Source organism: Perognathus longimembris, chromosome 16, assembly GCF_023159225.1.
Source record: "Perognathus longimembris pacificus isolate PPM17 chromosome 16, ASM2315922v1, whole genome shotgun sequence".
NCBI lineage: Eukaryota > Metazoa > Chordata > Mammalia > Rodentia > Heteromyidae > Perognathus > Perognathus longimembris.
This window is the reverse complement of record NC_063176.1, coordinates 16,620,825-16,634,285: the sequence shown is the minus strand read 5'-3', so window position 1 is coordinate 16,634,285 and position 13,461 is coordinate 16,620,825. Positions and strand designations below refer to the sequence as shown.

General features: G+C 45.4%; 1 protein-coding gene across 3 annotated transcripts; it reads right to left on the bottom strand.

The window, feature by feature from the left end:
• Window positions 1-5,361: 5,361 nt before the first annotated feature.
• C16H4orf36 (chromosome 16 C4orf36 homolog) lies at window positions 5,362-13,102 on the bottom strand. Of its 3 annotated transcripts, XM_048364239.1 has the most exons (5): window positions 12,989-13,102; window positions 12,329-12,448; window positions 7,449-7,603; window positions 6,718-7,187; window positions 5,362-5,760 (listed from the first exon to the last, which is right to left on the bottom strand). In XM_048364239.1, exons 2-4 carry the CDS (start codon window positions 12,391-12,393, stop codon window positions 7,054-7,056), a joined length of 354 nt encoding a protein of 117 aa, XP_048220196.1. In that variant the 5' UTR covers window positions 12,394-12,448; window positions 12,989-13,102; the 3' UTR covers window positions 5,362-5,760; window positions 6,718-7,053. The 3 variants fall into 3 exon arrangements, with proteins under 3 accessions (XP_048220196.1, XP_048220198.1, XP_048220197.1); XM_048364241.1 differs by lacking the exon at window positions 12,989-13,102 and having other exon boundaries at window positions 6,944-7,187; window positions 12,329-12,649; XM_048364240.1 differs by lacking the exon at window positions 12,989-13,102 and having other exon boundaries at window positions 7,001-7,187; window positions 12,329-12,649.
• Window positions 13,103-13,461: the final 359 nt, after the last annotated feature.

Here is a 13,461-nt window from a genome sequence, read left to right as displayed (position 1 = left end):
TAGAGTGCTAGCCTTGAGCAAAAAGAAGCCAGGGACAGGGCTCAGGCCCTGAGTTCAAGCCCCAGGACTGGCAACAAAAACAAAGAAAAGAAGTTAATACAAGGAATGAAAAGGGACCTCAATAAAGACACATTCTGGAAAAAGTCATACTGAACTCCTAGCAATAATAGATACAGTGGAGGGCTGAGAATGTAGATCCGCAATAGAGTGCTTGTCTGGCATGCATGTAGCCCTGGGTTCAATTCTTCAGCACCATATAGACAGAAAAGGCTGGAGGCACTGTGGCTCAAGTGGTAGAGACAGTGCTCAGGCCCAGAGTCCAAGCCCCAGGACTGGCTAAATAAAGTGCAAAGCCTCTTTATCAGAGTAGATGATAGGGAAGATAGAATTTCAGGGCTTGAAGATAAGGTAGGCTAGACACAGTAGAAAAGGAAGTAAACACAGAAAAAAAAAGATCAAAGAAATCTGAATAGAACTTGGAAAAACTGCAGGACTCTATTGAAAGACCAATTTTTACATTAGGGGCCAAGATGAAAGCAAGGTGGTGATAGCTAAAATTGTAGGAAACATTCAACACAGTAATACCAGGAAACTAATCTTGAGAAAGAAAAGCTGAGAATATGGCCTAGTGGTAGAGTGCTTATCTCGTATACATGAAGCCCTGGGTTCAATTCCCCAGCACCACATATATAGAAAACGGCCAGAAGCGGCGCTGTGGCTCAAGTGGCAGAGTGCTAGCCTTGAGCAAAAAGAAGCCAGGGACAGTGCTCAGGCCCTGAGTTCAAGCCCAGGACTGGCAAAAAAGAAAAGCCCATACACGTACAGGAGGCTTTTAGAACATTCAACAAGACTAGAAAAGAACTTCTCCACAATATATGGTATTAAAAAACACTGAGCACAGAAAACAAGGAGTTGTATGAGAGAAAAAGCATGTCAGAATCCCAACATCTTTCTCAAGAGTTCTTTAGAGGGCGGCACATATTCAAGCACGGAGAGTTAACCCAGAATGATCTACCCAGTGAAGCTGTCATTCACAAGAGGACAAATAATGCCACTTGGAATATTCCACAATACACAAAAACTAAGGCAATTTATCCCTACTAAATTATCCCTATTTATCCCTACTAAATTAACACATCAATGAGACTGATTTTCAATGATAACACCATTTATTGCTGTATTGCGACAGATCCCTATGCATCTCACTCACTGTCCTCACAACAAGCCCATCCAAGCAGATACTGGTAATACTCTCATTTACATGAGTGTAGACAACTCTCATGGAGATTGAACAGTCTACATAGGGCTATGATGGAAGCTGACTCAAAATTTATACTACAAGGACAAATAATTTATGAGTCTCACTTGTGTAAAATGTTATTCTTCTTACTCAAACAAAATCCCACATCCTAATAATCCTTACTAAACCTTCCACTCTCTTGCTCAGTGACAGTTACACAACTGGCATTTTGAAAGAATGATAGTCGTGTTTCAAATGATCTTCTGACTTACATGGAGTAATTTTCTTTCCATTCCCAATTGTATAAAAAATTGTATAAAATAATTTCCAGCGCTGGTTGCTGGTGGCTCATGCCTGTAATCATAGGTACTCAGGAGGTTGAGATCTGAGGATCGCAGTTCAAAGCCAGCCCAGCAGGAAAGTCCAAGAGACTCTTATCTCCAATAACCACCAAAAAACCTGAAGTTACACTGTATCTCAAGTGTTAGAGGGCTACCCTTGAGCTCAAAAGCTCAGGGATAGCACCCAGGCCCAGAGTTCAAGCCCCATGACAAATAATAATAATAATAATTTCCAGGGGCTGGGAATGTGGCTTAGTGGTAGAGTGTTGGCCTAGCATGCATGAAGTCCTTGGTTCAATTCCTCAGTATCATATAAATAGAAAAGGCCAGAAGTGGCACTGTGGCTCAAGTGGTAGAGTGCTAGCCCTGAGCAAGAGAAGCGCAGGGACAGTGCTCAGGCCTAGCTGAGGATCCATGAGGCTCTAATCGCCAATTTCCTAGCAAAAAGCCAGATGTGGAATTATGGTCCAAGTGGCAGAGGGTAGAAAAAAAAAAAAGCCAGAGTGCCCTGGCCCTGAGTTCAAGCCCCAGAACTGGGGGGAAGGAGGGGAGGCACGAACAGATGGACTCTCTGCTGGATTCTATTGACTTTTGAGGAAATACCAACATGAATGCTCCTCAAATTATTCCATAAAAGAGAAAATATGTTCCCAGGGGCTGGGGATCTAGCTCAGCAGAAGAGCGCCCGCCTGGCAATCACGAGGTCCCGGGTTCGGTCCCCGGCTCCAGAAAAAAACACACAAAACTACAAAAGACAAAAAAAAAACCCAAGGCAATGGAAATATGTTCCCAAACTCACTTTACAAATCCAGAGTACATTGATATCATATCATTTTCTACTTTTTAAAATTAACAGCCCTGGGCTGGGAATATGGCCTAGTGGCAAGAGTGCTTGCCTCATGTAAATGAGGCCCTGGGTTCGATTCCTCAGCACCACATATACAGAAAACGACCAGAAGTGGCGCTGCGGCTCAAGTGGTAGAGTGCTAGCCTTGAGCAAAAAGAAGCCAGGGGCTGGGAATATGGCCCAGTGGCAAGAGTGCTCGCCTCTCATACATGAAGCCCTGGGTTTGATTCCCCAGCACCACATATATAAAAAATGGCCAGAAGTGGCGCTGTGGCTCAAGTGGTAGAGTGTTAGCCTTGAGCAAAAAGAAGCCAGGGACAGTGCTTAGGCCCTGAGTTTAAGCCCCAGGACTGGCAAAAAATAAATAAATAAATAAAAACAAATAGAGTTAACAGCCCTGTAGTCAAATTTGTGATAATACCTAATAGATGAATGCATTCATAAAAATAGCAAGGAACAATTGAAAGGGAGGGTACATAACAGAAGACAGAGGAGGAGGTAGAACTGAATCCACACAGTTAATTCCCAACTCCCTAGACTCTGCTGATCAACTTTGGGAGTATTTCTGTTGTTGTTGTCCTGGGACTTGAACTCAGGGCCTGAGCTCTGTCCCTGACTTCTTTTTGCTCCACTACTGGCTTGGGAGTATTTCTGGTTGATAGATAAGCATCTGACACCACATACATTTGAATGTCAATGAGGCATACTTCAACTAGGAATGTGGAAGTTCCACCTTCTCAGAGTACAAAAGCAGTTAGTTCCAAATGGGGCTTCTAGGTGCTCTTACAATCCCAGCAGGGAAGAGGCAGAAGTTGTAGGATCTTGAATGAATTCAGGGGCATGCTGGGCTCCACAATGAGACCCCCTCTTTAAAGCAATAAAAAGCAAAGCCAGGCTTACAGCTCACTTTATCCAGGGCTAAGGATCACTAAGTCAAATGAACCCCTCACATGCTAACTCCTGAGAGCCAGTGATCTTACTCTGAACCCTTGTGCCCACGTGGAAGAAATAGTCAAGATGGTTCACATAATGCCTTCTAAATATTTTTTAATGAAACATGTTCAAAATTTTGTAAAAGAAGGAGGGAGGAGAGACCGCTGGATGCCAATGGCTCATGCCCATGATTCCTAATTATTCAGGAAGATAAGATCCATAAAATCATGGGTTTAAGGCCAGCCTGGGCAGAAAGGTCTAGAAGACTCCATCTCCAAAATAACACACAAAAACAGCCAGGCTGGAGGCAGGGCTCAAGTGATAGAGAGCTAGCTGAATAAGCACAAGGTCATGAGTCAAAATGCCAATATTACCAAAAGAAAGATCTTACTGTGTTGCTCAGGCTAACTTCAAACACTTAGGCTTAAGTGCTCCTTCCATATCAAGGTTTCCAGGTAGGTGAGAATAAAGGTCTTGTAAGTCAGGATAAAGTGTGGATAGAATTTTTAAAAGGAAAAAGAAAAAAATGAAGCAACAACAACAAAAAAAAACAAAACCCAAAAACCTGCAAACAGTATTCCAGAAGCTGAGATCTGAGAATCGTAGATCAAAGCCAAGGCAGAAAAGTCTGTGAGACTCTTACCTCCAATTAACCTCAAAAAAGCCAAAAGTGGAGGTGTGGCTCAAATGGTAGAGCCAGCCTTGAACCAAAAAAGCTGAACACTCAAAGTCCTGAACTCAAGCCCAGAAAGAAAGAACCTAAATCAACATTAAAGGATCTTTGTTTGGTAGGGAGGGAGAGGTGTGCTGGTCTTGGGACTTGAACTCAGGCCTGGGCACTGTCTCTCAACTTTTTAGCTCAAGGGTAGCACTCTACCACTTGAGCCACAGCTCTACTTCCTTCTGGATTTGGGGTTTTTTGTTGTTGCCTTTTGTGGTATTTTTTGATGGTTAATTGGAGACAGAGTCTCACAGATTTTCCTGCCTCGGCTGGCTTCAAACTAGGATCTTCAGATCTTAGCCTTGTGCCTATCTAGAATTTCAGGCATGAATGAGCCACTGGTTCCTGGCTAGAAGGATCTTAAAGCTGTAAACAGGCAGTTTTCTCTTGGGGAAATAAGAACTGCAGGTTCCTCAAATTGTACTTTTTCTTAAAGTATATTACTATATTATATTCTGGAATATTTTTGAGAAAATTCATTTATTCATTTTCACAGAGGCTCTAAAGAAGGATGGAATGTAACTTGCAGCTTCTGTTGGAGAACAAGTGTGAAATGCTTAGGTTTCCTTGTGGTTACGGAGAGCAAACTGACTTCTGAATTCCTGGGTGACACAGCAGACATCAGCAAGTGGCACTTTTGCATACAAATTCTCCATGCTGTTACAAGAAAGATACACATAGTAAGCTGATTACCAGAACTTACTGTTTTAAACAGATATGATCAGGAATTTTCATACATCAATAAAATCAAATTTGGGGGGCTGGAAATGTGGCTTAGCGGTAGAGTGCTTGCCTAGCATGCACAAAGCCCTAGGTTCGATTCCTCAGCATCACATAAACAGAAAAAAGCTGGAAGTGGCACTGTGGCTCAAGAGGTAGAGTGCTAGCCTTGAGCAAAAAGAAGCCAGGGACAGTGTCCAGGCCCAGAGTCCAAAGCCGAGGACTGCAAAAAAAAAAAAAAATTAAGTTTTTGAAAATTCAAGATTTCTTGTCTCCCCAAGATCCACAGAGCAAAGCATCTCCTTTATACCTGGACCACACTGGTCCGGGGTGGTATACTGCTCCTGGTAACAGCAGAGCAATCTCACTGCGTGCCAAGCACCTTTCATTCAATCATCACAACCATCTTGTTAGGTGCCATTATTCCCCCACCTATGCATAAGAAAGCGTGAACTCCAGCAGTCACTTACCAGAGGTCACATCACTATAAGTAGCAGAACTGGTATTGGGGAAAAAAGCAAGCAACTAAAGTCTATGCTTCTTTTTTTTTGTTTCATTTTCTTCTTCTTTCTTCTCTCTTCCTTTCTTTGTTACTTCCTTCCATTAATTGTTGTGGTACTGGTAACCAAATGCCAGGCCTCACACATGCTTGGCAAATGCTCTGCCACTGAGCTATACTGCCAGCTGGTGCATTTGTTAAACACTGCCTTCCATTAGGAGGCTATCAAATGAAAACATGCTAAAATGCCTGTGAAATCATCCAAGAAAACATTAAACTGTGCTTAAATGTAACATTAACAGGTTATGCTTTATTGGATTCAAATTCTAGAAAATTGGCACATCCAATCTCTGTTCTTTCTAGTTAATTTCCAACTACTCTGTGCAGATAAATTTTCTTCACAAGACCTTCTTTGTACTTTCATGTATGTATGTGTGTTCCACATGTTCCAGGGTCATTCTGGGGAGAAAACATGAAATTAGGCAGATAGAAAAAGACTGGCAATGTTCTAGGAAAACAATAACACAGTAAGTTTTACTTGCTAGGTTTTTTTTTGTGCCAGTACTGGTGCTTGAACTCAGGGCCTGGGCATTGTACCTGAGCTTTCTTGCTCCAGGTTAGAACTCTACCATTTGAGCCATAGCTCCCCTTCTGGCTTTTTGATGGTTAATTGGAGATAAAAGTCACAAACTTTCCTGCTGGGCTGGCTTCAAATTGTGATCCTCAGATCTCAGCCTCCTGAGTAGTTAGGATGACAGGTGTGAGCCACCAAGGCCCAGCAACTTGCTAGTTCACAGTACCTTGTAAGAAGTCAGGCACCAGTGGCTCATTCTTATCCTAGCTACGAGGAGGCTGAGATCTAAGAATCATGATTCAGAGCAAGCCTGGGCAGGAAAGCCCATGAGATTCATTTCTCCAATTCAGTAGCAACCCCCCCCCCCCAAAAAAAAAATACATGGAACTGTGGCTCAAGTGGTAGAATGCCAGCAAAAAAAAGTAAAGGATAGTACCCAAGCCAGGATAGTACCCAAGCCTTGAGGTGCCCCAGCACTGACACACACACACACCACCACCCCCACACAGATAAGAATAAGCAATAAGATGACACTGGAAATTGGAAACTGGAAAGTTACCAGAATTTAATCTACCTTCCCCCCCACCCCCAGTCCTACGATTTGATTTCAGGACCTGCACACAGTCCCTGAGCCTCTTTGTGTTCAAGGCTAGCGCTCTACCACTTCAGCCACTTCCAGCTTTTTCTGAGTGTTTTATTAGAGATAAAGTCTCACAAACTTTTCTGCCCGCACTGGCTTCAAGCAGTGACCCTCAGATCTCAGCTTCCTGAGTAGCTAGGATTACAGGTGTGAGCCACCAGTGCCTGGCAGTTTATCTTTTTAAAGAGAATTTCTCTCTCACCTTCTTTTTGGTATCTCCATGGGATCTCAAAGATGCAAATTCAAAATGTTTCTTCAAAATAATGCTCTGACAAAGTCTCCTCTTCTCTTAGTAAAGTATCATAAAAATCAAAATTAAGAGCATAAATGACTCAACTCCAGATGCCTTTCCATCTATGACAGTGCTGTCATTTGTGATACAAATGTCAGCGTTAGCCACTAGCCCACGTCTAGAGGCACTGGCTCACCCGTCAGTGGTCATTCCTGTGTGGGCACTGAACTTGACACATGAAGGAGTCAGCCACCTTCCTTCCCTTTGGGTGCGGGAAACAGCACAGACTCGATGAGCAGGTGATTGTCACTTGGGCTGAAGAGGTCTTCTCAAACCAGCTTTCCCTTCCCTTAGGGCAAACCCAATTTCTTCATTTGCTTTTTCTTGACATTTAAGTTGATTTAGGCGCTTCATTTCATATTCCCTTTCAAGTTTGATAGCTAAAAAACAAAACACACAAAGCCATCCGACTGGCATTTTCACAACTGCATCAAAATATCATAAACAAAGTTCACAAGGCATAATGCAGTAACAATGAAATACAACTAAATTCAAGGAACAAGATACCAGGCTACAAATCCAGAAGGTATAGAAAAATAAAAGATAAGAGGTATAGGGGTGGATTTCTAAATATTTCTTTGATAATAAGCAATTGACATACACACTTCACAATCTGTTAAAGCAGATCGTAAGGAACTTACTTTCTGTTGAAGGGATCATACTGTCCTTCATGTTTTTAGCTTTGGTGAGGTGTACAGAACAACCATATGTAATTTCTTCCAAGAAAGGCAATTGGACTTGGGCTAAGTTATTAAACCAGGAATGTGTAAGCAGTGCAAGATCCCAAGGTTCCTGTCTGGGGAAAAATTTCATAAATTCATTAAATAAATGTTTATTTAGCACATCCTGTGTGAAATACAGATAATGATTCCCACATTCTGGGTTACAAAGGGGTATTCAGAATTTTCCAGAGTTGTAACTCTAGGAGAAGCTATTAACTAATGCAGGTACATAAAGAAAAATTACAATGCCAGGAACTCTTGTTCAAAATGATCTTCCTTGGAATTACTCCAATTACTTTCCATGTAAGTGAATGGCTTTACCCCTCAGTAGACGAATAAATCTGGATCAAGAAAATGCGGTATATTCACACAATGGAATTCTATGCTTCCATCAGAAAGAATGACATTTCCCCATTTGTAAGGAAATGGAAAGACTTGGAAAAAATTATATTAACCTAAGTAAGCCAGACCCAAAGAAACAAGGACTCTATGGTTTCCCTCATTTGTAATAACTAGAATTCATGTCTAGACTATTCTAAGCAGAGGATCACAATAGCTCAATAGCTATAGGAATATGACCATATAAAATGATGATTATAAAAATGGACTGAGGGGCTGGGAATATGGCCTAGTGGTAAAGTGCTTACCTCGTATACATGAAGCCCTGGGTTCGATTCCTCAGCATCACATATATAGAAAAAGCTGGAGGGCTGGGAATATGGCCTAGTGGCAAGAGTGCTTGCCTCATAGACATGAAGCCCTGGGTTCGATTCCCCAGCACCACATATATAGAAAATGGCCAGAAGTGGTGCTGTGGCTCAAGTGGCAGAGTGCTAGCCTTGAGCAAAAAGAAGCCAGGGACAGTGCTCAGGCCCTGAGACCAAGGCCCAGGACTGGCAAAAAAAAAAAAGAAAGAAAAAGCTGGAAGTGGTGCTGTGGCTCAAGTGGCAGAGTGCTAGTCTTGAGCAAAAAGAAGCCAGGGACAGTGCTCAGGCCCTGAGTCCAAAGCCCAGGACTGGCAAAAAACAAAACAGAACAAAATGGACTCAAAGAAATGGAAACAAGAGGCTTTTTTACTGTACTGTTTTCAGGTATTTCTTTTTTCTTTTTTTCCTTTGGTTTTGTTTCCCTGTTGCACTCTTTTTTATTTCTGTACCCTCTGTCTTATATATAAGTTCATCTGTTTGGGGGAAGGGGAATCCCAGAAATGGTGAAACAAAGGGTAAACCTATGCAACAGACATTATGTTGGAAATGAACTTTATAACTTGGGGGGCGGGGGGCAGCTGGTGGGAGTATGGGAGGAAGGGAGGTAGGGTAACACTGTTCAAAAAGAAATGTACTCATTACCTTACTTATATAACTCTAACCCTTCTGTATACCACCTTTACAATAAAATAAATAATTAAATATTATCTATTATAGATACAAAAAAGAGTACATTAGGAAGTTTTCAGTAAAGCAAATTTTAGTAAATAGCTGTCATCTACATTAAAACTGAAGGTATAGCTGATAAACAAGTCTCCAGAGAAGTGTCAGAGATGCTACTTATCAGTCATAGTAAAAAGTTATAATTTGTCAGACATATGGAAAAAATAAATAAAATAAAACAAAGAGAATAGTTTTAAAGACTGATGGCTGATTTAAAAAACACTATCATAGTATTGTGTAGGGTACATTGCCTTTTAGTAAGGCTTTGAGCATGGAGAATTAAACCACAAACTACAACAATTAAAACAGTCACTGAGCCAGGCACAAATGGCAGGCCTGTAATCCTAGCTACTCAGGGGAGGGGAAGAAAGGAGGGAGGGAAGGAGGAAGAAGGGGGGAGAGAAGAAGGAAGAGGGGGGAGAGGAGAAGAAAGAGGAGGAAGTGAAGAAGAAGAAGGAGGAGGAGAAGGAGCAGCAGTAAGAGCAAGAGTAGCAGAAGACTGGTGGTGGCTCACACCTGTAACCTTAGCTACTGGAGGCAACATGTGAGGATCACAGTTTGAAGCCAGACAGAGCAGGAAAGTCCATGAGTCCCATGTCCAATTGATCAGTTTGGCAGTATAGGTGTAGCTCAAGTGGGAGTGTCACACTTGAGTGAAATAGCCAAGTAAGCACACAATGCCTGGAGTTCAAACCCAGTACTGGCAGCCAAAAAGAAAAAAAAAAAGGGTGGCTGGGGATATGGCCTAGTGGCAAGAGTGCTTGCCCCGTATACATGAGGCCCTGGGTTCAATTCCCCAGCACCACATATATAGAAAATGGCCAAAAGTGGTGCTGTGACTCAAGTGGCAGAGTGCTAGCCTTGAGCAAAAAGAAGCCAGGGACAGTGCTCAGGCCCTGAGTCCAAGGCCCAGGACTGGCCAAAAAAAAAAAAAAAAAAAAGAAAGCACAGCAGTCTATGGAGTGAAACTGTGGTAGCAATGAGACATATATATCCTCACGCATTCTCTACACTCCAGGCAGCATTACTTCACAGCAATCTGCGCCACACAGATGGGGATTGCTACACCATTTTATAGATGTGAAAGTCTGTCAGGGCCCAAAGAAGGGCTGTGGGGGGAGCCTGGGCAGGACCAGGCTCGAGGCCTAGGTTTTTGTGATTTCAAGTCTATGTTACCCATACTCTCTGCTTGCCAAAGCAGGCAGACTGTGTCATCTAACGATGTGCTCTGTTAAGATACATTGAATTTTTTTTTTTTTTGCCAGTCCTGGGGCTTGAACTCAGGATTGAGCACTGTCCCTGAGCTTCTTTTGCTCAAGGCCAGCACCCTACCACTTGAGCCACAGCACTACTTCTGGCTTTTTGTTTATGTGGTACTGAGGAATGGAACCCACAGCTTCATGCATGCTAGGCAAGCACTCTACCACTAAGGCACATTCCCAGCCCACATCAGAATTCTTAGTAAGACTCATTTTAAAGCCAGGCACCAGTGACTCATGTCTGTAATCCTAGCTGCCTAGGAAGCCCAGGGGAGGCAGAAAACTCCACATGTCCCTACCTCTGATTAATCTGCAAAAAGCCAGAACTGGAGGTGTGACTCAAGTGGAAGAGTAGAGTTAAGAAAAAAAGCTAAGCAAGAGCAAAAGGTCCTGAGTTCAAGCTCAAGTAATGGCACACTCATTTAAGATGGTGGGTTGTAGTACAAAAAACATTTTGAAATAAGAAGACGCAGACTTCCTGTCTAGTACTTCAATACCACTTAATACTGATATTATCAAAATTCTCTGTACTTCAGTTTTCTCATCCAAAAGTCAGGCAATGATGGCACATGCCTGTAATCATACCTACTTAGGAATCTGAGATGTGGAGAATATTAATTTGAAGTCAGATTTAGCAGAAAAACCCTTGAGACTCTGTATCCAAATAACCAGCAAAAGGCTGGGTTGGAAGCTGGGCATCAGTGTCTCACCGTAATCCCAGTTACTCAGGAGGCTGAGATATGAGAATCAAGGTTCAAAGTGAGCCAAGGCTGGGAAGTCTGCAAAACACTTATTTCCAGTTTACCAGTAAAAAGCTGGCTCAAGCTCAGGGACAGCACTCAGGTCCTGAGTTCAAGCCCCAGACCAACACACACACACACATATACATACACACATACACACACATACGCACACGCTGGGCTGAAAGCCTGGCACAAATGGTAAGGGCACAAGCCAAGAAAGCTAAGTGAGAGTGCAGGGACCCAAGTTCATTGCCACTTCTGACTTTTTCTGTTTACATGGTGCTGAGGAATGGAACCCAGGGCTTCATGCATGCTAGTAGCGCAAGCACTCTACCACTAAGCCACATTCCCAGCCCCAGCAGTTGCTTTTTAAAAATAACATCATTAGGGCTGGGAATATGGCCTAGTGGTAAAGTGCTTGCCTCGCATACATGAAGCCCTGGGTTCAATTCCCTAGCACCACATATATAGAAAATGGCCACAAGTGGTGCTGTAGCTCAAGTGGCAGAGTGCTAGCCCTGAGCAAAAAGAAGCCAGGGACAGTGCTCAGGCCTTGAGTCCAAGCCCCAGGACTGGAAAAAAATAAAATAAAAAATAACATCAGGGCTGGGAATACGGCCTAGTGGCAAGAGTGCTTGCCTCGTATACATGAAGCCCTGGGTTCGATTCCCCAGCACCACATATATATAGAAAAGGCCAGAAGTGGCACTGTGGCTCAAGTGGCAGAGTAACCCTTGAGCAAAAAGAAGCCAGGGACAGTGCTCAGGCCCTGAGTCTATGCCCCAGGACTGGCAACAAAAACAAAACAAATAAACAAATAAAAAATAACATCATTAGAAGTGGTGCTGTGGCTCAAGTGGTATAGTGCTAGCCTTGAGCACAAAGAGGCTCAAGGACAGTGCCCAGGCCCTGAGTTCAGGCCCACAACTGATAAAAAAAAAAAAAAAAAAAAAGCTAAATCAGAGTACTTCTAGGGGCTGGGAGTATGGCCTAGTGGCAAGAGTGCTTGTCTCATATACATGAGGCCCTAGGTTCGAGTCCCCAGCACCACATATACAGAAAACGGCCAGAAGTGGTGCTGTGGCTCAAGTGGCAGAGTGCTAGCCTTGAGCAAAAAGAAGCCAGGGACAGTGCTCAGGCCCTGAGTCCAAGCCGAAGGACTGGCCAAAAAAAAAAAAAAAATGAAGAGTACTTCTAATAAAAATAACATCATTACCCAGATACCTGAAAAGCCTTCATGACATACAGTATCTCATTAAAAACACCAGGATGTTCGGTGTGTCATTAAAATATGAGGGTGCCCAGTCCTCTTTTAACTGGGACATCTCTCTCGCTCCAGGCTTGCTCAGGGATGACAACATACTCACACTCTGTAACAGCTGCCACGCAGGATGGTTTTCACTGTGTTCTTGCGTGGTAAGCCATAAGCCATGGTGAACTGTCACAGTCCAATTTCCTTACATGGGTGTCTGATGTCGGTCACTCGCCTGAGAAGATTGCAATAGACCTAATTAATGGCTTCCGCTTCACTGCGTGGGAACGTCAGACTGCTCAACACCGGCTCCGTGGCCTTGAGCCTCCGACTGGAGCACGGGGCGCGCTCGATTGCCGCGAACCCATGGTGAACAGCCTCGTCACCATCTGGGGAGAAGGTGCCAGGCAAGCCCGATCATCCTCGGCGAGCGCTCCGGGCGCCGGCCCGGGGCCCGAACCTGCCGCACGGACCCACGCGGGGCCGGCCCGGGCCTCCCGCAGGAACCTTCCCGAGCCCGCCCGAGCCTCCACGTGTGAAGCTGGCAAGCGGGCTTCCCCGCACCACGTCCCGCCCGGCACCCCGAGCCCGGGGCGGGCCTCCCTCCCGCCCACCCGGCCCGGAGGCGCGGGGACCGGTTCCCAGCATGGGCGGAGGCCGCGGCTCGCAGGTCAGCTGCCAAGGGGTGGAGAGCGGCCTGGCCCAGCAGCTTCCCACGCCCGGGCCGGGCCCCACGCCTCCTCCCGCCTCGCCGGGCGCGCGGCCGCCTCCGTACCCGGGCTCGTGGGTGTCGGTGGGTCGCGGTCCTCCACAGACCGAGCGCAGGGCGCACGCGGGCTAGGAGCTCATGGCCGCGCACACGCCGCGGGCCAGCCGCGGGCACGCGCCCCCTTCCAGCTCGCCGCGGAGGCAGCAGGCCGCCCAGGCCCCGCCCAGGACCCGCCCAGGACCCGCCCCCCGACGTGCGTCACGCCGCCGCCTCAATAAAGGGCTTTGTGGTGGCGGGGCGCGCGGCCTCGCGCTGGGCCGGGACCTGAGGAGCCGGCCGGGCGACCTGAGGACTGCGCGGGGGGCGCGGGGGGCGCGTGGGGGGAGCCTGGCACGCTCGAGCGGGAAAGGCGGTTCACAGGCGGAAGCTCGGGGCCCGCCGGTGACATCCTAGGGGACCCTGGCAGGACGGGAGGATCGGGGTGTGTGACTCGATGGGCCGATTTCGAAAGCCGGCGCGGTGACTCGGTGTGAGGCCAT

What these genes read in the sequence shown, in the direction of transcription:
- C16H4orf36 (XM_048364239.1), bottom strand. Translation starts at nt 12,393, where the DNA reads ATGGCTTATGGCTTACCACGCAAGAACACAGTGAAAACCATCCTGCGT. An exon ending in CGTGGCAGCTGTTACAGAGT is followed by an intron (nt 7,604 to 12,328) that starts GTGAGTATGTTG and finishes ATTTTTCCCCAG; the next exon opens with ACAGGAACCTTGGGATCTTG. An exon ending in TATGATCCCTTCAACAGAAA is followed by an intron (nt 7,188 to 7,448) that starts GTAAGTTCCTTA and finishes TTTGTTTTTTAG; the next exon opens with CTATCAAACTTGAAAGGGAA.